At 38.9% G+C, this 21,670-nt stretch overlaps 1 protein-coding gene across 1 annotated transcript in view; it reads right to left on the bottom strand.

Moving 5' to 3' along the window:
* The window catches only part of LOC126827506 (E3 ubiquitin-protein ligase PDZRN3-B), a 275,931-nt gene extending 262,435 nt beyond the window's left edge, over positions 1–13,496 (bottom strand). Inside the window, exons 1-2 of the mRNA XM_050556908.2 lie at positions 12,654–13,496; positions 4,411–4,509 (exon numbers count right to left, since the gene is read on the bottom strand). Coding sequence (XP_050412865.1) covers positions 4,411–4,509; positions 12,654–13,355 — 801 coding nt within the window. The 5' untranslated portion in view covers positions 13,356–13,496. The remainder of the gene's footprint in view (positions 1–4,410; positions 4,510–12,653) is intronic.
* Between the last annotated feature and the right edge of the window lie 8,174 nt (positions 13,497–21,670).

The following is a 21,670-nucleotide window of genomic DNA, read 5'->3' as shown; positions in this document are numbered from 1 at the left end:
ATGGAAAGAGAGAGAGATCAACACCTACACAACACTAACTACGAAACCCTGACAAATTTTTATAGTGTGCCCAGTCTTGGGTTAGGTTAAAAAAAAAACCCCAAAAAACCCCAAGGTCCACTGGTATACACATTGGTGTGCACTTCAAAAAGAACCTTTGACAGTTGGAAATTGAATAAGAGTAGGCAGGAACGAAGCTGCACAGGCAAAATTATCCTATCCCAGGTAACAATAGAAATAGTTATCATAAGTTAGTCTCAAAATGAGAAACATATTTTGTTGATGAGACAGTAAACCCCATTCATTCCTATCCGCGGACCAACAGATATGACTGGGCAGACCAAAATGGGGGGTATACTACTGCCCCAACCCCATAAATGTATCAAATATATCTAAATACTAAATATGAGAATTGGGGAAAACAAATATTATCCAAAATAGAATAAATTCAAAACTGGCCCCAGTTTCACAAAACATACTCAGACCTAAAGTTAAGAATTTACTCAACTTTCAATTACTTACTGTTTATGAGAAATATCTTTGATCCAGAAACACCAAAATTTGCACATAGTTTCTTATTGATGTATTTGATACATTAAAACAAAAAAGTTTTATAAAGGGCTACATTTTGGTTTAAAATAAGGCAAACAATTTTGTGTTGATTCTTGACTTAAGTCTGAGAATGGTTTGTGAAACTGGTTGCTGATATCATATAGATAATTATTTACCTGTTTGTTTCTTGTCAGATTTACTACAAATGATTCCTAATACGGAATCAAGCCTGGACAATGTCAGGCTCAAATCCCTCTGGCACCTGTCATTTTGTCTGGCACAAATTTATCTTTATGATTGTTCTTATTGATATTTATACACATGTCCGGCACAAAATCAAAATGTCAGGTACTAGTCGTGCTTGACAAATAAAACCATTATTTCCAGACTCGTGTAGAATAAAATGTAAAAGTTACGGAAAAATATCTTCTCCTTATTTAAGTGTTAACAGCGCAAAAACCAAGAAAGTTATGGTGTGTTCAAGACTATACAATATCCAACTCGGAAGAAAATTGACAGGCAATATAGGTTTTTTTTATTATAAAAGACAATCTCTAAATAAAGTGCTCAGAAAAAAAAACGTCCATAATGACATAAAGATTAACGGTAATGTCCCAAACTGTCAGGGTTTTTGTAATACGGAGGTCGTTGGGCAACAGCAAGATCAAAAGATTTGTGTCTGTAAATGACAGATTTGACGACATATTTTACACGATCAGCACGGCACAACGGCACAATTACTCTGTTACAAACATTTTCTGTTTCAAGACGCAAGGAAACAACGCCTTGTTACTATTTTTGATGATATTTATGGCCTTATTAAGTCGTGGCGTGTAAGAGATTACTCATCAACTTTCTCGTTAGAGATTTAAATTTAAATTTTTTTTCTTTGATCTTGTCTTCACGACATAATTTAAGTCCTGCGTGATAAGAAGAGGTCATTCATACTCCTTTGTGTGCTCTTCTCCCTTTCCTTCATCTAAATTAATAAAAAATTTGAACACACTAAGACACATGGCCCCGCTCTATTGATTGAATTAAAAATTACGAAAATTTAACTTTTTAAAAGTTTACGTGACAGAAAGGTTGGTAATTAATTAATTATGTCAGTTACTTAATTCGATTTCTCCCGATTTCAGTTGATAATAAGTCTTGACTCGTCTGCGTTTTTTGTATTATCTTGACGGAGAAAAAGTGGTGACTTTGCCCTGTCATGCGCTGATGCGATCCAATACTGGAACAAGAGATCAGAAAAATTAAACAAAAGGAAATTATCTGTATTAATTTTAATTCTGATTATTTTATGGAGGATTTTTACCGAGGCGACGGAGGTATTCCCTGATTGTTATCATGCTCTGATGCAACCCAATACCAGAATAGATCAGAAAAGTTAAAACAAAAGATAATAAATAATTTGCACTAAAGTTTTCATTTTGATGGCCAAATCCACACTAAAATGTTCTCAAATTGATTATTAAATGATAATTAAGAAAATAAAATCCAATCATGAATGGTGGGTAATTTCCTGACTTGGATTTAATTGGATTAAAAAGAGGTGCATCAAACGATCTCAGCGAAAAATATAGGTGGCACTGGATTTGACCATATTCTATAATATATAGTCTGCAGTTGATGCTGACAGCTTCTTATTTGAAGGCTCATCCCGGCTTACATGCTTAAAGGTTTGTGAAATAACTTAGCCCATGACGCCTCCTCCGTAAACCCCCTTAACTTAAACTAATGACTTGTGTCTTAGCTATCTCTTCAATGTTAAGTAATTTCAATCTTTTCAAAATCAGGGCTTTTTACTGGTATATTTATCAAATCAAGCACCCATATAAACCCATTATATGAATAACATTTTATAAAAATATTTCGTGTTACCAAAGATCAATTGAATAGAAAATAAAGAACAAAAATCTCAGAAGTATTTTAAGCGCTGAACAAGTCAAAGAAAAGAACATGTAAAAAAACTGGCCCCCATACAAGTCTGTGTATTTTAATTTATCCAAATATTAGTCGAGGCTGTGAGGAGCTATTCACAATCCTAGCTCCGCAAACAATGCATGTTCTTTGATCTTGACGATATAGCGACTACTTTTTTACACTACCTCATGATTAACATTGATATCGCACACCAGGGGGCTCTGTTCACACATAGCACTCGAAGTTATCAATCTTCATTTCAACATTTTTTTTTTGTACGAAAAATAACGTCCAAGCTTATTCAAGCGTAACTGTTGGCAATCTTAGTCTTTAGATTAAAAACAATTATCATTTTTTGTCTAAGTGAAATTTGTCATTAGGGAAAATAAATCATAGAGTTCCTGCCGTCTGCTACAGACAGCATGCTGGGTATTTCTGAAAACTGCGGATCATTTTCGTCGTGTGATTTGTTTACTTACTAAATTGGATTTGTTCACGGACATGATGGGTCTGATGAGAAATTAAAGCTTGTCTCAGAATTTGTCCAGTGTTGTCTGAATGTTCTGCTGTTTTACAAAGAAAGGGTGACGTGACCATCCATGAGTATCTGTGGATGGCAAAGTAGAGTTCTTAAATTTGACAATCACTAATGCTTGGAACTGACATGCCATAAAACACCATTTCATTCATCCATTCTTAAATATGAGTGTAACCCAAGTTGCATGTAGAAAAGCCCATGGTCAAACATCTCCCACCTTGCTTTGCTCATGCAACTATTGAAATCTATATGTTAGTCTCAAAATGACTCAAGTATTGTGATGACAAGACTTTCAACCCCATTCTATACTACTGGGTCTGTGGAGGAAAGAAGGGTCTGCAGTTGAAAGAAGGGCACAATTGGCATATAATGTAATTGCACCTTTGTAACTGGAACTTATCCTATCCCTTACAAATTAATGGTTTTGTGAGTCTAGTCTGGTTTCTCCTTATCAGTTGTGTAGGACAGAATGTCCAGTAATGTAGGACAGAATGTCCAGTAATGAAAAACATCAAGTTGTTCGGATGAGACTAATAAACAAGGTCCCTTGCATTTCATGTAACACCACTGTCAGGGCAATACGGTTCAGGTGTACAAAAGTAAATCGTTAAACACTTTCAATTCATTTCAGTTCATTCCCATCCAAAATTAATTAGTTTAATGTTGGCGAACAAAATGCATTCGTCTTAAAAAGGATCTTTCAAATATTATTCTGTCTAATTATAAACTACTGCCAATTAGCAAACAAATCTAATTAATAGAGGGAGTGTTTACTTTTTCTAGAACACCTAATACCACTTCCTATATAGCCAACAGTTTACATTATACTTTTATGTTTGAAATTTTCAGTCCCATCCAACTGAGTAGTCCCTTTATTTAAGTTTGAACAACCTCACAGAAAGGGAAGATTATACAAAAGGGCAATTATAAACCCCCCACCACAAAAAGATTATTTTGTAAAAATCAACATCAAAAACAATAATTAAAATATAATGATCCTTTCAAATAAAATAAATAACTTATACAACAGAGCAATTATTCGGAAATGAAATGGGGTTTAACATCCTACTTTTCTGCACCGACTGGGCTATTGAAGACGGTATGGGCAATTATCTTTCCACCACAACATTATTAGTCATAAAAACAAAAATCAAAACAAAAAATACAATATCATTCTCTCATATAAAAAAAATATATTCATTTTAAATATATTTTTAAAATAACATTTTTAGAAAAATGTTGTATTTTGTATAAAAAGATATTTAAGTAAGTCAAAAATTAAATTTTAAAAATTCATAAAATAAATATTAAAAATTCATAAAAAAAAATTTTGATGATTAATTAAATTAATACATGCTAAGATAAAAAATCGCAAATTAACAGAAATTACTTACTGGTACCGTAAAACCTCCCATGATGTTAAACCCCAAAGATCCTGTTTTATCTCTTTCAAGCATAATAACAGTCTTCTCTTCTCGTTGAACGTCACAACACTGAAAAATACACGAGAAGAAAACCTTTAACAGCTGGTTTCAAAACTCTGGCAATTTACTGCCTAACTAATCTGCATACTACATCTCATTAATATTCATATTTATTGTCAAAGTCACAGAGCACGTCAAATTGAGACGACAATAGGCGGCAAATCAAGTTGCATGTTTTCGATCAATCATTTCAAACCCCTGCTTTCTACGCAGTTTAGTACTACGGTGCCTGCTTAGTGAGTAGACGTAAGCTCTAGGAGTCAGTGGTGTTCATTCGGTGAGCGACTGCCCGTTACCAGAATAAAAGAATTACTCAGCCTCAAAGATAAAGAAATAATAAAAGATTTGATCGTAATGTTTTTTAATCGAACAATGGCCGGACACGGCTGAAGGATTGTTTGGTTTAAGAGAATAGTACTATCAGACTGGAGTGATAGTATTATTAAGCCTTTGTCATTCTCGATAGTTTGATCTCAACTGTAAATAGTCTCTAATCAGGCGAGACACGTTCCTCATCTTAACATGTGTTCAAATTGTCGAATATTACAGACTAATTCTCTACAAGTACCTAGATAATACAATAGTCAAAAAAAAAAGGGCAAAAATCAATTTTTGGCTGCATTATAAAGCCCCAATATGCCAACACAAAGATTAAATGACAATTTGCTCCTATGTGAAGAATTTTATAATTTTACATCATAGCCCCTACATGTCTGTTTGTTTTGGGGTTTTTTGTGGAAGGGGGGTGGGGGGAGGTAACAATTCAGATTTGTATTGTATCTGAATAGGGATTGGGAACTGGCATAGCCTATATTAAACCCCTCTATGTTTAAGACCATACACAATCAAAAGCATATTTAGCTAAAGATACCAATAAGGGATTTTTACAGGTGTTTTTTAAGGATATGAATATTGATAATATTATAGAGATTTTTCATTACTACTATAGATTGGAACATTAATCTTCAACATTCTTGCTTAAACTTGACACATAATGATTGCCTCAATTTCTAGGACCACGCAGCTCGTATTTTAAATTGCCAAAAATTTGTTAGGGGAGGGGAGACTTTTACATGTCACACCCTCCCCCAGCTACTATCAGAACAAGGGACATTGTGCTGTACTCACAACTGAAACCCCTCCCTACACCACAGAAAATATATCAGACCTATTGCAATACAGTAGTGACAGGCGACACTGTGCTCTGCTCACCAACAGCCCCCCTGCCCCTGCTCCCAGCCCCCATGTCACTACTACAACAGAAAGTATATCCGACCTATGGCACCTCCCATGTTCCCAACAGAAAATAAATCGGACTTATTGCAATACAGTATTAACAGGCCACATTGTGCTATGCTCAGCAACAGCACTAATAGCCCCACCCCATCCAAGCCAATACCACAAAATATATCTGAATATGAACAGGGGACACAAGTCTATAATCACCATTACCCCTCCCCACACACACACGCCCCAAGCCCTACATAAGAAAATTTATCGGACACATTGCAATAGAGAATTAACAGGGGACACTGTGCTATGCTCACCATACCAGCACCTCCCCTACTTCCCGCGGCTACGACAACAGAAAATATATCGGACCTATCTCACTACAATAATAACAAGATTTCAAGCTACATTCTCTTCTCTTTGTGATTTGTGGCCATAATGTCAGATACATTAATTATATGAAACTACTAATGAATAGTAGGCTAATTAAATAACTTTTAGAAAAAATGCGTTTTTAAAATACAGACTGACTTAAATAAATGACTATTACACTCGGCGCTGCCAAACTTGTTCAGATATCAAAATAAATGTATTTCTAGCCTTATGGTAGCTTAATTAACTCCCTGAGAATTTAATTACCGAGAAGTTTGGCGACTTTGTTACACTAATTGTAAACGGTGACTAAAAACTGTCCAGTTTCCTTTTCACTCCACGGGGATGAGAGAAACAGAGCGTGAATTTAATTTGACCATTTGACTGACGCCAAAAGTCAAACCATCCTGAGAGATTGGTACCATGGTATTACTTTGTGTGTTGGTTTTTTTTTTCATTAAGAATACTGTAAATCATCATATTAGGAAGCAACAGTATTTCTTTTTGTGGGTTTGTTTGTTGGGGGTTTTTTGCATAAAAGAGCAGTAAATAACCATTTTTAGTGAGTAAGTATTTTTTTTTGTGTGTTTTTTTTTCATAAAGGATACTGTAAATCATCCTTTTAGGAAGCAACAGTATTTTTTTTTGTGGGTTTTTTTGGGGGGGGGGGGGGTTTGCATAAAAGAGCAGTAAATAATCATTTTTAGTGAGTAAGTATTTTTTTTGTGGGTTTTTTTTTTCATTAAGGATATTGTAAATCATTATTTTAGGTAGTAATAGTATTTCTTTTTCTGTTTTGTTTTTTTTTGTTATTTTCATTCATAATACTGTAAATCATTATTTTAGGGAGTAATAAGGTTGATATTATGAAGGATTTAACAAACTTCCCTAGCCACTATTACATGTACAACAGAAAATAAATCTCACATATTGTAATACAGTATTAACAGGGGACAATGTGTTGTCCTCACCATGGTATTGTTTTTTTCTCTTTTTTGTGGGTGTTTTTTTTTTCATTAAGGATAAAGTAAATCATTATTTTGGGAAACAATAGTATTTCATTTTGTGGGTTTTTGTCTTCATTAATAATACTGTAAATCATAAATCTCACATTTCGTAATACTGTATTAACAGGGGGACAATGTGCTGTCCTCACCATTTTTTTTCTTTTTTGAGGGTGGTTGTTGTTTTTTTCAGTAAGGATATAGTAAATTATCATTTTTGGGGAGCAATAGTGGGTTATTGTTTTCATTAAGGATACCGTAAATCATTATTTAGGGCGTAATAGGGCCGAGATTATGAAAGGATTTAAGGAAATCAGTTAGGATAATCTGATTATTTATGACTAATTATTGAGTTGTTTTGAAACGAGAGGAAAGGAAAGTTAATGAAACTGAAAGAAATAAATCACAACATCCTGGAATAGATTAATAACCATCTTTAACTTTTGCTCCTTGTCTTAACCTCGGTTTTATTCTCCGAAACAGAAAAAGATCTTTCAATTGTTCCTGGACATTAATTCTAGTTGAATAATCAAAGCCCCGGTCAGATTGATTTTTTTTTTATGACACAGAAAGAAAATAACAAACTATGGGAAATGGAGTTAGAAATGGGGTTAGGTTTAATTATGCACTTCGCACAACTAGGTTATTTCAAGACTGACATTTTCAAATGGTACATCTGGATATTAATTCCAACTGAAAAACCAAAGCCACGGTCAGATTGATTATTTTTTATGACAGGGAAAGGAGTTAGAAATGGGGTTAGGTTTAATATTCAACACAACTCAGTTTTTTCGAGACTAATATATCTGGACATTAATTCCAATTAAATCCTCGGATGGATTGATTTTTATGGGGTTTAGGTTTAATGGCCATTCAGCACAACTATGTTATTTTGATACTAACATCTATATGTTTAATGGCAATTCAGCACAACTATGTTATTTTGATACTAACATCTATATGTTTAATGGACATTCAGCACAACTAGGTTATTTTGAGCCTAACATCTATAAGTTTAATATACACGCAACACAACTATTTCGAGAGTAACATCTAAATTTTTAATATACATGCAACACAACTAGGTTATTTTGAGAGTAACATCTATGTTATATCTTTATTTCATTATTAGATTTAAGGAGGGCAGGGCAGGGCAGGGGTGCAGTTTAGGTTGCCTGAATTTCGAAAAAATTATAATACATTATAAGGTTCATATCACCAGACACCAATTTAGCCCAATACACCAGAAACAATTTTCACATTTTGTTTGAAGGGATATGAACATTGATAAGTGGAATATAGAGAAGTACAATGATTGCTTGAATTTCTGTAACTGTGTTGCCTGATTTTTCAGCACCCAAATATTTGGGTGGGGTGAGTGAAAGCACTGTGTTCCCCTGTGAGCCTTTGTCGGTCCATATGCCAATGTGGATAGTACTATAGTTTATCTTTTCCTGTGTATGACATTACTTGTAGATTTTTCAAGATTTAGCTGGTGCAGTATGGCAAGGAATGGTATCTAGTCGTTCAAATTCGATAAACGACTTTCCGTATACACACCGGCGTGCACTTAAAAGAACCCTTTACAGTTGGAACTTGATAGAAGAATAGGCTTTAGCATCACAGTCCGAGCAAAATTTCCCTCATAGTCTGGATAGAGCAGAAAAACAGGGGCCTGTTTCACGAAATTTTAACTAAGATAAAATCCAAATTTTAGTAATTTGATTGGATAATATTAGATTGATTTTAGTGCTTAGCCAATCAAAATTGAAGTATCTACTAAAATTTGGATTTTATCTTTAGTTAAAATTTCGTGAAACAGGGCCCTGGAGACTAAATCCCATTTAATTGTGATTTATGACTTACATATGTATAAGCCTTATGTGTCTGTGTGTGGGTGTGTTGTCCGTTGGGGCCCAGGGCATTATGGATGGTATGTAGGATACTTGTAGGTCAAGAATAATCATCTGCTATCAGCATGTATTACACTATCAATCTGTTATTGACAGATCACTGATTGACAGCAGGATTACTAAAACTGTCAATCAAAATAAAACCTCCAATCAAAAATTAAGTGTAACTCCGCCCACACTCATCAGCCCTAATTAACCCCCATTGTATTGTGATGTCCTAAAATGACCTGTAAGGACACCCCAGTGTGTTCCACTGTCCATTGAATATAATTGTTTTTTTCACACGTGTGACAGTTTGAACAATGTCACTCATCTCTCTCGAGCCATCCTGTAAAAACTGTTGAAAGTCTCTGCATTGAATTTTCCATGTTTTAATAAAAGAAACATTTTGATGGTAGCTTCTCTGTTCCAAACTCAACACCATAAATTAATCACAAAATCTTGAGTTAAACATCTAACCATTACTTACACAGTATTGTGGTACTCCAAAGGGAAATGAAATAAAAAGAAATGGGGTTTAACATCCTACTGTTCTGCTCCGACTGGGCTAATGAAGATGGGCATATGCCATGCAATATGCTAGGAGGGAAATTTTGCCCGGGCCTATTCTTATATAAAATTCCAACTGCCAAGGGATCTTTTACGTGCATACCAATGTATACACGGGACCTCAGTTTTTCGTACCATCCAAATGACTAGACAGCTGTCATTGTCAGACCCTCCATCCTGCACCACTGACAAGGGGGAACCACGCCAGAAAATCTGGATGAACTTTCTTGGTCAATTCAGGGATTGAACACCCGACCTCCAAGCTAGTAAGCCAGTGTCTTGCTCACTTAGCCACCATGACCCCTTTTCCAAAGGGAAGGGAGAGGGAAGTATGTCAAACTACTTAAAGACTCTATGATTGATTTCACCACAATAGCTTCTCTTTGAAATTAAAACGGAGCCACAATGGCTCAGTGAGTAAGACACTGGGTCTATAGTCTGGAGGTTGTGGGTGATGACCGAGAAAGTTCCTCTGGATTTTTCGGCGTGGTTTCCCCTTGTCAATGGTACAGGATAGAGGGCCTGACAAGGACTGCTGTCTAGTCATTCGGATGGTACGAAAAACTGAGGTCCTGTGTAACAGATCACTTGGCAGTTGGAATCCGATATAAGAGTAAGTACTAGTGCTGCCCGGGCAAAATTTCCCTCATGGCACACTGTATGGCATAAGCATGTTTTCATTAGCCCAGTCAGTGTTCATTTCAGTGTTTACAATGATATGACGAATTGAAAATTCCATCAATCTATGTTGCTCCCCATGTAATCCAATTGGGAGATTATTAAGCACTGGTACTTTGATTTTATTCTCTTAATAAAATAATAAATCTCAGTACATATTTCCGAAAAAGGCCAATCACGCATTGTTACTTTAAAGACATAAGTAAAAATTGAGATAATAGAAATAAAATTTAAGTAACCAAAATACGTCAAAAATTGACTAATTGGCAACATCTTGATGTGAAAGCTTATGATAGTGGTGAAATGGTTCACAATGTGATAGCACTTGAACTGTAAAACTCATTAGATCTAGTCTATTAAATATATCATTACTTTTACATATAATACTGACTAATTACTTTACCATACTTTATCAACAAGGTATCCATACTTGTATTCTAATAATAATTGTCTTTTAATAGTGCTGGCAACCAAAGTGGTTCAGTGTGAGTAAGAGAAGACGGGCATATGCTATACAGTGTGCTATGAGGGAAATACTCTTATATCGAATTCCAATTGCCAAGGGATCTTTTACATGCACGCCAATTTATATACAGGACCTCAGTTTTTCGTACCATCTGAACGAGTAGACAGCTGTCCTTGTCAGGCCCTCCGTCCTGCACAACTGACAAGGGGAAACCCAGTGAGTAAGAGGTCCTGGGATTGATTCTGTAGTTGGCCCAGAAAATTTGAGATTTCCTTTTGCTAGCGGTGTCAAAAAACATTAATTTATGTTTTTCAGCCAATTCCGACATAACATTTTAACAAAACATTGTCACATAAGTTTTTTAGTATCGAACAAATATCATTTTTATTAATTTTAATTTTTCGTTTGCAAGATTTTATGTCAGAAATCGAAAATCAATCTACATTTTATCTATTAGATATCATGTGTAATTCCATTCAATGAAGCAAATAGCTAACCTAAGGTACTTCTAATACTTGTGGAAAATGAAAAATATCAATTGCCCACTATAATAACCAACTCTTTGCGGGGGCATTTGAAGATGTGATCCTTATGACTGGTGGGAAATTTGGTCAAGATCACTATTACTAGATATAATTCTTTACAAGGGTTTTCAACAATGTTATTCTCATTTCGGATTGAAGAACTCTTTAGGAAGAACCACAATGGAATATACAGAATTTCTGAATGGTGGGGGATCATTTTTAATTTACTTAAATTGGTATTATTTTAAATGAAAGTAGGGGGGAGATGGGGTTTAACGTCCACTCGACACAAACTAGGTCATTTCGGGACTAACATGTGGTTTAATTTTTTATTTCAATAATTTGCTTGCGCGTAGGGGTCTTTAGCAGTGGGAGGACACCGGAGGACCCGGAGAAAACCCACGAGGTTGGACAGGCAACCCTACTCCTTGTCACGTACAACCGGGGATTCGAAACCACGCCAGTTGACTCAATGACAGACTTAATAATACAGCGCGCACGTGCTAACCACTAAGCCATCCAACCCCCCCAATACAAAATATTATTACGGGTTCTAACCAGATATACATGTATAAGAAGTGGTATTGGGTGTTTTAGGGAGAGTATACATTCTCTGTCTCATGTAAGACACCCATCTACTAAAAAAGATAAATGGGGTTTAACGTCCACTCGACACAAACTAGGTCATTTCGGGACTAACATGTGGTTTAATTTTTTATTTCAATAATTTGCTTGCGCGTAGGGGTCTTTAGCAGTGGGAGGAAACCGGAGGAGCCGGAGAAAACCCACGAGGTTGGACAGGCAACCCTACACCTTGTCACGTACAACCGGGGATTAGAAACCACGCCAGTCGACTCAATGACAGACTTTATGATACAGCACGCGCACGCTAACCATTCAGCCATCCAACCCCCCTCCCATCTACTAAAAAGCTGCTATGCCACTCTCAGGGTATGGCAAGAAATAGTCTCAAGTTTTTGGATGGGGCAAAAAACCAAGGTCCTGTGTACACACTGGTGTGCAGGTAACTGAACCCTTCACAAATTGAAGGGCAAAATTACCCTCATAGTCCATTTCATGAAATGTAATGTTGGGAGTTAAACCCCATTTCATTTCATGTATCTCTCTCTCGCCTAAAAGAAAATGTAAGTAGTGCAGAAAAGTCCGATGTTAAAACCCATTTCAATCACTCTCTCCTAAAAAAAACCCCTAAAACCATCATCAGATGTCCACTATAAATGTCTTGAACGGCTTCAAGGCTGAAGTCAATAAAAACCACTGAATAAATATAGATCAAGGTTAATACTGGGGACACCATGGGCTAACTATCACCGTCACCGGCAAATAGAGTCTATAACAATATCATTGAATTCGACAGGTAACGGGCGCCTTTGATCTCACCGCTAATACTACTTACCTGAACGTAGTTCTCCGTCGTTAGTCGATCAAGGTGATGTTTACATTCCGTTAATTTCTGGTCAAATCTCAAGGCCTGTATTTGTATCTCCGTGTGCAGGGTGGTGACCTGACCCACCAGGCCCTTTTCTCGTTTTTCAAACTTTGAACTTATCCGTTTAATATCCTCATTCAAAGAGCCAATTCTTACTTCTTGTTGATTAATGTGTGATTTTAGTGCTTCGAGACAATCGTGGCTATCTCGTGTATTTTCTAATAATACTTGACCGCAACCCTTGTGGCAAATACCCACGGGCCGGAAAAGACATTCCGTAGCTTCGTGGGTTTTCATATCCCTATAGCTAAGGGTGATAACACACCCAGTGTTTCCGCACCCCACGGGCCTGTACCCACAATCCTGGGTGTGTGACACCAAATCCATTAATCGCACCGTCTCGTCACACCCTCTGTCCACGAAGTCACATTTCACTCTCAAATCCAGAATAGTTTTTCTCAAAGGTAAAACGTTATCCAAATCGTTCGGTGTCAGAATTTGACAGCTCTGAGGACATTTTCCGTGTCGCACGACCCACGGTAAAATGCACCCAGAACAGAAGACATGATCACAGGGCGTTCGCACGGGATTATCCAAAACACAGAAACATAATCCACATTTTTTGTCATCCGTTATGCCAACGACAAATTTCTCCATGTCAAAACCCATTTTTTTTTTTATTCTCTCTGGTTCAAATCGTATGCTCAATAAAACCTCCGATGCTCGTTTGCAGCGCAATAAAAGCTCAGCACATTTCTATAGACTAAAATACCGCCGTAGCCACTGTTATAAACAACCATCGAACGCGATCGCCGCCCCAAACACAGCACGAGCAATCTGTCGTCTGCTGTAGACAGCTTGTACGAGAAGTTCAGTTGTCCTGACGTCACGTTCCTCGCGCTCACACTTGACTGGCCACGAGTTATTATGGCACGAGCTGACTATTTGATATTATGTCTGACAGTTAACGGGAAATAAAAGAAATAACCTTATGCAATTTCATCATAAAACGAGACGGAGTTCATCAACTCCGCCACATTTGCTTGAATTTACCGAATCAAAAAGATAACTTTTTTTTTATCTGAAATCGTTCGAATTAGTGTTAAATGGACAACTCCTGTCGACAATCTTAATCCAAGAGAGAGATTCGGTAGTACTCCATCGATGGCAGTCAGACAAATGATATGAATGATTTTTCACGGTATGTCAATCCCCACTGGATCATTTTGTTATGGTAGTAGAATATTAATCTACCCTTCATTAATTTCCTGTCTCAGTCATAATCTACCACGTGGCCACGAGGAGAGAGAGAGAGAGAGATTGGGTTAAACATGCTCTCGACACAAACTAGGGCATTTCGGGACTAACATATGGTTTAATTTTATCTCAATAATTCGCTTGCGCGTATGGGTCTTTAATAGTCGGAGGAAACCAGAGGACCCGGAGAAAACCCACGAAGTTGGACAGGCAACACTACTCCTTGTCACGTACGAGCGAGTAATCGAAACCACTCCACTTGACTCAATGACAGACCTTATGATTCAACTCGCACGCGTTAACCATTGGGCCACTCAGCCCCTAAAAAATGAAATGGGTTTAGTGTCCCACTTTTCTGCACCGACCGGGATAATGATGACGGGCATATGCGACACAGTTTAATATGTGGAAAATTTTGTCTGGACAGCGATGCCGCGGCCTACACGTATATCGAATTCCAACTGAAAAGGGTTCTTTTACGTGCACGACAACGTGTACACGGTACCTCGGTTTTTCGTTCCATCAGAATGATAATGCAACAATGGTATTATATTAGAGTGATTTCCTATACAGTTGTAAGGGACCCACCCGCGGTGGCCCAGTGAGTAATGCTCTGGCTTGCTAACCTGCAGCACCCGGGTTCTATATAAGCAGATGTTGGCTAAGAAAGTTCCCCAAAATGTTCCGACGTGGTTTCCCCTTGTCAGTGGTGCGTCTATAGACGATCGTTTTGGATGAAACACCGAGGTCCATTGTACACACAGTCCTTCCATTAGCCTGGATGGACCAGAAACGTACCACGTGAACTCTATGCGTTAAAATATACAATGATGGCCATGGGTGTCGCGGTTTGATTTGATACCTGCTACATGGGTTTCTATTTTCATATGCGAAGCTATTTTATATAACGACTGAGAATTGATGTCTTTATGAAACACTCTACTAAAAGAGCGGGGGTGTGGGGGGGGGGGGGGCTGAATGGTTAGCACGTGCGAGCTTTATCATAAGGTCTGTCATTGAGTCAACCCACGGTTATACGTGTCAAGGGGTAGGGTCGCCTGACCAACCTCGTGGATTTTCTCCGGGCCCTCCGGTTTCCTCCCACTGCTAAAGACCCCTACGCGCAAGCGAATTGTTGAAATAAAACTCAACGATGTGTTAGTCCCGAAATGATCTAGCTTGTGTCGAGTGGACGTTAAATCCCATTTCTCTCTCTCTCTCTCTCTCTCTCTCTCTCTCCTAAAAGGCTTTCCACCAAACCAACTCTTCAATCGTTTAAATCTCTGATCAGTTGTTGCATTTCTAATATTTTTTTCTTGTTTATTTATTATTACCTACGCCTCCAGGCCTATTGAGTACTGTATAGAATACTACGTACAGTTAAACAGCATTTCCTAATTGGACACATTAATCTAAACACAACAATTCTATGGAATAAACAGGAGAGAGAGCTTGTCGAGGACAGGGCCTAATTGTTCGGTGGGAATTAAAAGTAAACGGGGTCAGGTGTACACGTCGGCGTACGTGTAAACGAACCCAGGACAGATGGAATTGAATTGCTATCCGGACAACAAATTCCCCATAGCACACTCACTGTATGGTGGTGCCCGTCTTCGATAGCCCGGTTGGTTAGAAAAGTAGGGCGTCAAACCCATTTCACTCATTCTATGGAAGACAATTACTGAATTTCAACCAGAGTTACGTTTTTAAAACAATTCTCTTGTGGTTTTCAAGCATAAACACACGGGGATCATTGTAGAAACATAGCTCCCATTAAAAATCAGTAACAGTAGTAATGTTGTTAATATTGCGTATTGTTGTAGAAGGTAATAACTTAGGCATATGTTATGTTAGTCACGAATTGACCAAATCTGTGTCGCGTGGACGTTAAGCTTTCTTTCTCCCTCACTCTCTTAATCATGGAAATGAAATGAAATGAAGAGGGATGTAACCTTTCTACTGTTCCCCACCAACCAGGATAATGAAGATTCAGTGTGCTGAAAAGCAAATTTTGCACGAATTCCGACTATCAAGGGTTCGTTTACGTACACGGAGAGAGAGAGAAATGGGTTTAACGTCCACTCGACAGAAACCAGGTCATTTCGGGACTAACATATGGTTTAATTTTATTTACATAATTCGCTTGCGCGTAGGGGTCTTTAGAAGTGGGAGGAAACCGGAGGACCCGGAGAAAACCCACGAGGTTGGAGAGGCGACCCTACTCCTTGACACGTACAACCGGGGATTCGAAACCACGCCAGTTGACTCAATGACAGACTTCATGAATCGGCGCGCACGTGCTTACCACGTACACGGGATCTAGGTCTTCGCCCCATCTGAATAACTAGACGCTGTGACTTGTCTTGAATTTTGTCCAGCACCAATGACATTTGGAAACCACGCTAAAAACCCGAGGAACTTTCTCGGTCAACACCAAGATCAAACACGGGTTTTCCTGGTTAGTAAGGGGGTTGGATGGCTGAATGGTTAGCGTGCGCGCTGTATCATAAAGTCTGTCATCGAGTCGACTGGCGTGGTTTCGAATCCCCGGTTGTACGTGTCAAGGAGTAGGGTCGCCTGTCCAACCTCGTGGGTTTTCTCCGGGTCCTCCGGTTTCCTCCCACTGCTAAAGACCCCTACGCGCAAGCGAATTATGTAAATAAAATTAAACCATATGTTAGTCCCGAAATGACCTAGTTTGTGTCGAGTGGACGTTAAACCCCATTTCTCTCTCTCTCTCTCCTGGTTAGTAAGCCAGCGTCTTACTCACTGAGACACCGCGGTATCTCATTGACTTGGACTGTTGCAAAAACCCAGCAATAAGTCCTTTATTGACTGACTAAAGAAAGGAACAGGGTTTTAAAGTAGCTAAGCTAAGTCACTTACTCAATATCATCCAAAGTCTTCGACATCGAAAACACGAATTATTTGTCAATTTAAATCAACATTGGTGTCGTGATGTTACCGGGAGAAGATAGACTTCAGATATCCAATATTTAAGACAAAATAAACATTTTACCATTGGTGCATGTATACCATAACGCGTTTCAGCGCCATTTGAAACAAGGGACTCTTTGTCGTATTACATATCAAGGATTCTTGTCCGTGCATGTCGACGATTATTTGGGAGGACCTCTGAGAGAGAGATTAACGTCCAGTAGGTCGTTTTGGGACTAACATATGGTACAATTTTATTTCAAGGTGGGGTGAAACCGAACAATCTGGAGAAAACTCGCAAGGATAGACACGCCATCATACTCCTTGTCACGTACAAGTGTGGGACCAAAACCACGCCATTTGACTTAATGACAGACCTTATGATCTAAAGCTAACGCGTTACACCATTCTGCCCCCCCCCACCTCCGCCACACAACACCCTCCTTGTTCTGTAAGGAGATAGTTACTGGTTTCTGTAAAAGCCAAACAAGGTCATGTTTCATTATAGATTAATATGGCCAACAAATTATTGATGTCATCTTTTGTTTTTGTGGCGAAAGAACAAAGGGACAAAAGGTCGTTTTTTATAGACTTTATTTCCTAAATGTTAGCAGAGAAAGGAAATCATTTTCGGAATAGTTCCCAATTCCTCACGATCTGGATGAGAGCGGCGTTCTTTGATCTTGAGTTAGCTAATCAAATTGCGCTTATCAGTAAAATCTGATATCTGATTGGTTGATTAGTTCAACCGCGCGTGGCGAGATCGCTCGTGTTAAATATGATATTTGGACAGATGTTGAATTACAAAAAAAAAATTAAAAGAAATGCAGACTGCATGTACGATCATTTTTACTCTGTCGTAACAAGACGTCCGTTTTCCAGAAGAATTGCTGTGATAGAAATAAAAAAAAATGAAATGGGGTAATGATTGGGCTAATGGAGACAGACATACGTCATACAGTGGGCTGCGAAGGAAATGTGGAATTGAAATTTTATGGATCTATGCTACTCGCTATGTAATGAGCCCGTCGACAGTTTGTTGCCCGCGAAAATGTATTTGTAGGCCTGTTATAAATCCGATTAATCGAATCGCAACAGTGAACGGTTCTATTACGTGCACGACAATGTGTACACGGGACACTGTATGGCGTATTGTCCGTCTTCAGTATCCCGGGGGGGGGGGGGCTGAATGGTTAGCACGTGCGCGCTGATTCATGAAGTCTGTCATTGAGTCAACTGGCGTGGTTTCGAATCCCCGGTTTGTACGTGACAAGGAGTAGGGTCGCCTGCCCAACCCTGTGGGTTTTCTCCGGGTCCTCCGGTTTTCTCCCACTGCTAAAGACCCCTACGCGCAAGCGAATTATGGAAATAAAATTGAGCCATATGTTAGTCCCTAAATGACCTAGTTTGTGTCGAGTGGACGTTAAACCCCATTTATCTCTCTCTGTCTCTCTCTCTATCTATCTCTCTATCCCTATCTCTCTCTCATTATCCCAGTCGGTGCAGTAGGACGATAAACCCCATTTCATTCGACAAAATGACAAAGTCATGTCCTTGCACTGAGAGATTAGATGTCGTGTTTTGTGATCGCTGTATTTGGGCATGTCTAATGATCTCATTGCCATCCAACAGAATAAAGACAGACAGTCATCGAATGACAATTAAATCTTTTCTATTTGTACTGGTGTCATCGCTTGTAATTCTATAGTCATGATCTCCTGTCTCTGTTGTAAAATGTCCTCTCTGAATGATATGCTAAGCTTGTTATCTAAATTGTTACCCTTGGCCATCAACATCAACTGGAGATTGTTCAAAGTCAGTTGTCAAAGATGGCGCCCCTGGCTCCGGGAAATGGTGAGGGGAAGTTTGCCTTGTCGTTCAGATGGGACGACAACTCGATATCCACTGTGTACACATTGACGCGGTGAAATTAAAAGAACCTTTGGCAGTTGGTATTCCATGAAAAGTCGCTGTCTGGGCAAACTTCTCCTCTTTTCAGTGCGCACGCAACTACTGAAATGGAAATCATCAGTTGAAACGTTACACCCCGTTCAATTACGCTGGAACGACTGTCGAGTTTCGTCAGAAGAATGGCGCTACGATTTCTAACTGAGGTGTTCACGTGAACCCAACTAAAATATTCTCCTAGCCCGACTCTCCTCCCTGTACCACTTAAAATAGGAAGTCCGGAAAAACTATACTATACCTTGGAGCAACAACTGAGGCCCCGTTCACACGTTGGCGTGCACACAGAAGAACCCTTAATGCTGTAATTCAATGGGAGCAATGGTGGCTAAGTGGGCAAGACGCTGGCTCGCTAGCCTGGAGGTCGCGGGTTCGCTCACGGTGTTGGCCAAGAAAGTTCATCGGGATTAACCGGCGTGGTTTCCACGTTGTCAGTGGTGCAGGACGAAAAGCCGAAGTCCCGTGTACACAGTGGCGTGCACGTTAAACATCCTTTGGAAGTTGGAATTCGATATAAGAGTAGGCCTTAGCGCCGCTGACCGAACAAAATCCCTCCCCACAGCACACCCGTCTTCGTTAACCCAGTCGGAGAAGAACAGTAGGACGTTAAACCCCATTTCATTTCATTTCTGAATTTCCCTCACACTACACTGGATGCGCAGCTTGATCACCCTAGTGGTCCAGAAAACTAGGACGTTTTATTTAATTTCAGTTTAAAAAATGAAATGAAATGTGATTTTATGGCATGTCAGCACCAACCGGGCTATATTGCGCCAAACAGCAACGATAGTTTGGATAATGGCCACCGATTCACAGTAAAACTAAAGCGAATTATTGAAATAAAATTGAACCATGTGTTGGTCTCGAAATGATCTGGTTTGTGTCAAGTGGACGTTAAACCCCATTTCTCTCTCGATCTCTTCCCATAACATTATTCAATTAAAGGCTTATTTTAAAAGAACATCGCCTGACCATAATGGTCTATGAGACACCAAAAAATGTAAATAGAGTAGTACTGGTTGTTTCACCTCAGTGGTATATGTGGATGTTAATGAGGCGTAAAGGTGTGAAATGATGTGGTAAATACAGGTTAATTAACAAGTAATTACCTGTAGAGGTAATCGCTATATCATACCTATACATATATACACCATACCTATACATACACGCTGAATCTAAATAAGCTTCCCATTAATATATCATACCTATACATTTACACCTCCCATCACCACATTGCTCCAATCAGCATTCATCGAGACATTCCGGTATTTTCCGACGTAACTGAATTTATACTGGAACATCATGCAGGCGGAGTAAGAAGAATGGAATGGAATATTACTCAATTTCTAGCCAACACGATGCTTTTTTAGGCAAAGATGGTTACGCGAGGGTCAGGGGTTATTTTATGTGAACACCGATGTGTCCATGTTTTGACCTCGACTTTCCGTACCTTCCCTACAACTAGACCCACTCTCCTTGTCAGCCCAAGGCAAGGGAAGGCATGGTTTGTAAACCCAGAAGGTTCTTCGCAGACTACGCCAAGAATCAAACCCAGTACATGTTCGCTCGACCAAAACCGTACCCACCCACCCCACTTGACCCGGAAAATGTTCCTAGTACCCGCGTACACATTGGCGTGACTGTAAAATTGAAAGTAGAAATTCGCATAATAGTCGTCGCAGAAACGCCCCTCCAGAGCTAAATATATTCAAAATATTATAACAATAAACATAACATGCAGGGGAGTTGGGTTGGCGAATGGTTAGCACGTGCGCGCTGTATCATAAGGCCTGTCATTGAGTCAACTGGCGTGGTTTCGAATCTCCGGTTGTACGTGACAAGGAGTAGGGTCGCCTGTAAAACCTCGTGGGTTTTCTCCGGTTTCCTCCCACTGCTAAAGATCCCTACGCGAAAGCGAATTATTGAAGTAAAATTGAACCACATGTTAGTCCCGAAATGACCTAGTTTGTGTCAAGTGGACGTTAAACCCCATTTCTCTCTCTCTCTCTCTCTCTCTCTTATAACATGCTTATTTCAAAATAACTAAACTAAAGATTCTGTTGGCGATACGTCAAACCCAGATCCATTCTACTATATGTCTCATGATGTGTGATAAATCATTCGCCTCTTGTTGATAATGATAACAACAATTATACATTAACTATTTCATCAAATATATAAATCATATCAATTAAATTGTCAACAAGTTTTATCAAGGTAACCAGAAACACGGCTACTTAATAATCGCCCTAAACTCTCTGACCTCAGGTCAACACGCTCTGACCCTTGTCCCCCGTAGCGCCGAACAATTATAAAATTTCGGATTCCGGGTTTAAAATCCCTGTTGCATTAATCCCCTGCATACGATACGTATTAATTTACATAATCTATGACAGAATGTGTAGACAGACCAACGTTAATTCTTGTCCAAAGCCTGTCTAAGGTGACATTCAGAATTTTAAAATACACAAATATTGAAACGAAATGGAACCAAATGGGGTTTAACGTCATTTTAGTCATCACCAATCGGGTTAACAAAAACGGAAGTAACATACAGTCACCCTGTCCATCCTCGTGGGTTTTTCGCGGGTTCCTCGATTTCCTCCCTCTCTCGTCCGCCGCTAGTGCATCAGAGAGTATAAGACACTGGCTCGCTGACCAGGTCTTGAATTCGCTTCCGGTGATAGGCAAGAAAATTCCCCGGAAGTTTCCAGCGTAGTCAGTGGTTCAGATATATATTATCTAGTCGTTTGGATGGGTGCAATGGAAATAAGAGTAGGCCCAACAATGTCCCTCATAGCCACTGTATGGCGTATGCCCGTCTA

The sequence above is a fragment of the Patella vulgata genome, chromosome 7 (assembly GCF_932274485.2).
Source record: "Patella vulgata chromosome 7, xgPatVulg1.2, whole genome shotgun sequence".
NCBI classification, from domain to species: Eukaryota; Metazoa; Mollusca; class Gastropoda; family Patellidae; genus Patella; species Patella vulgata.
Note: the sequence above shows the minus strand (reverse complement) of the source record. Positions and strands in the feature narration are given on the sequence as shown.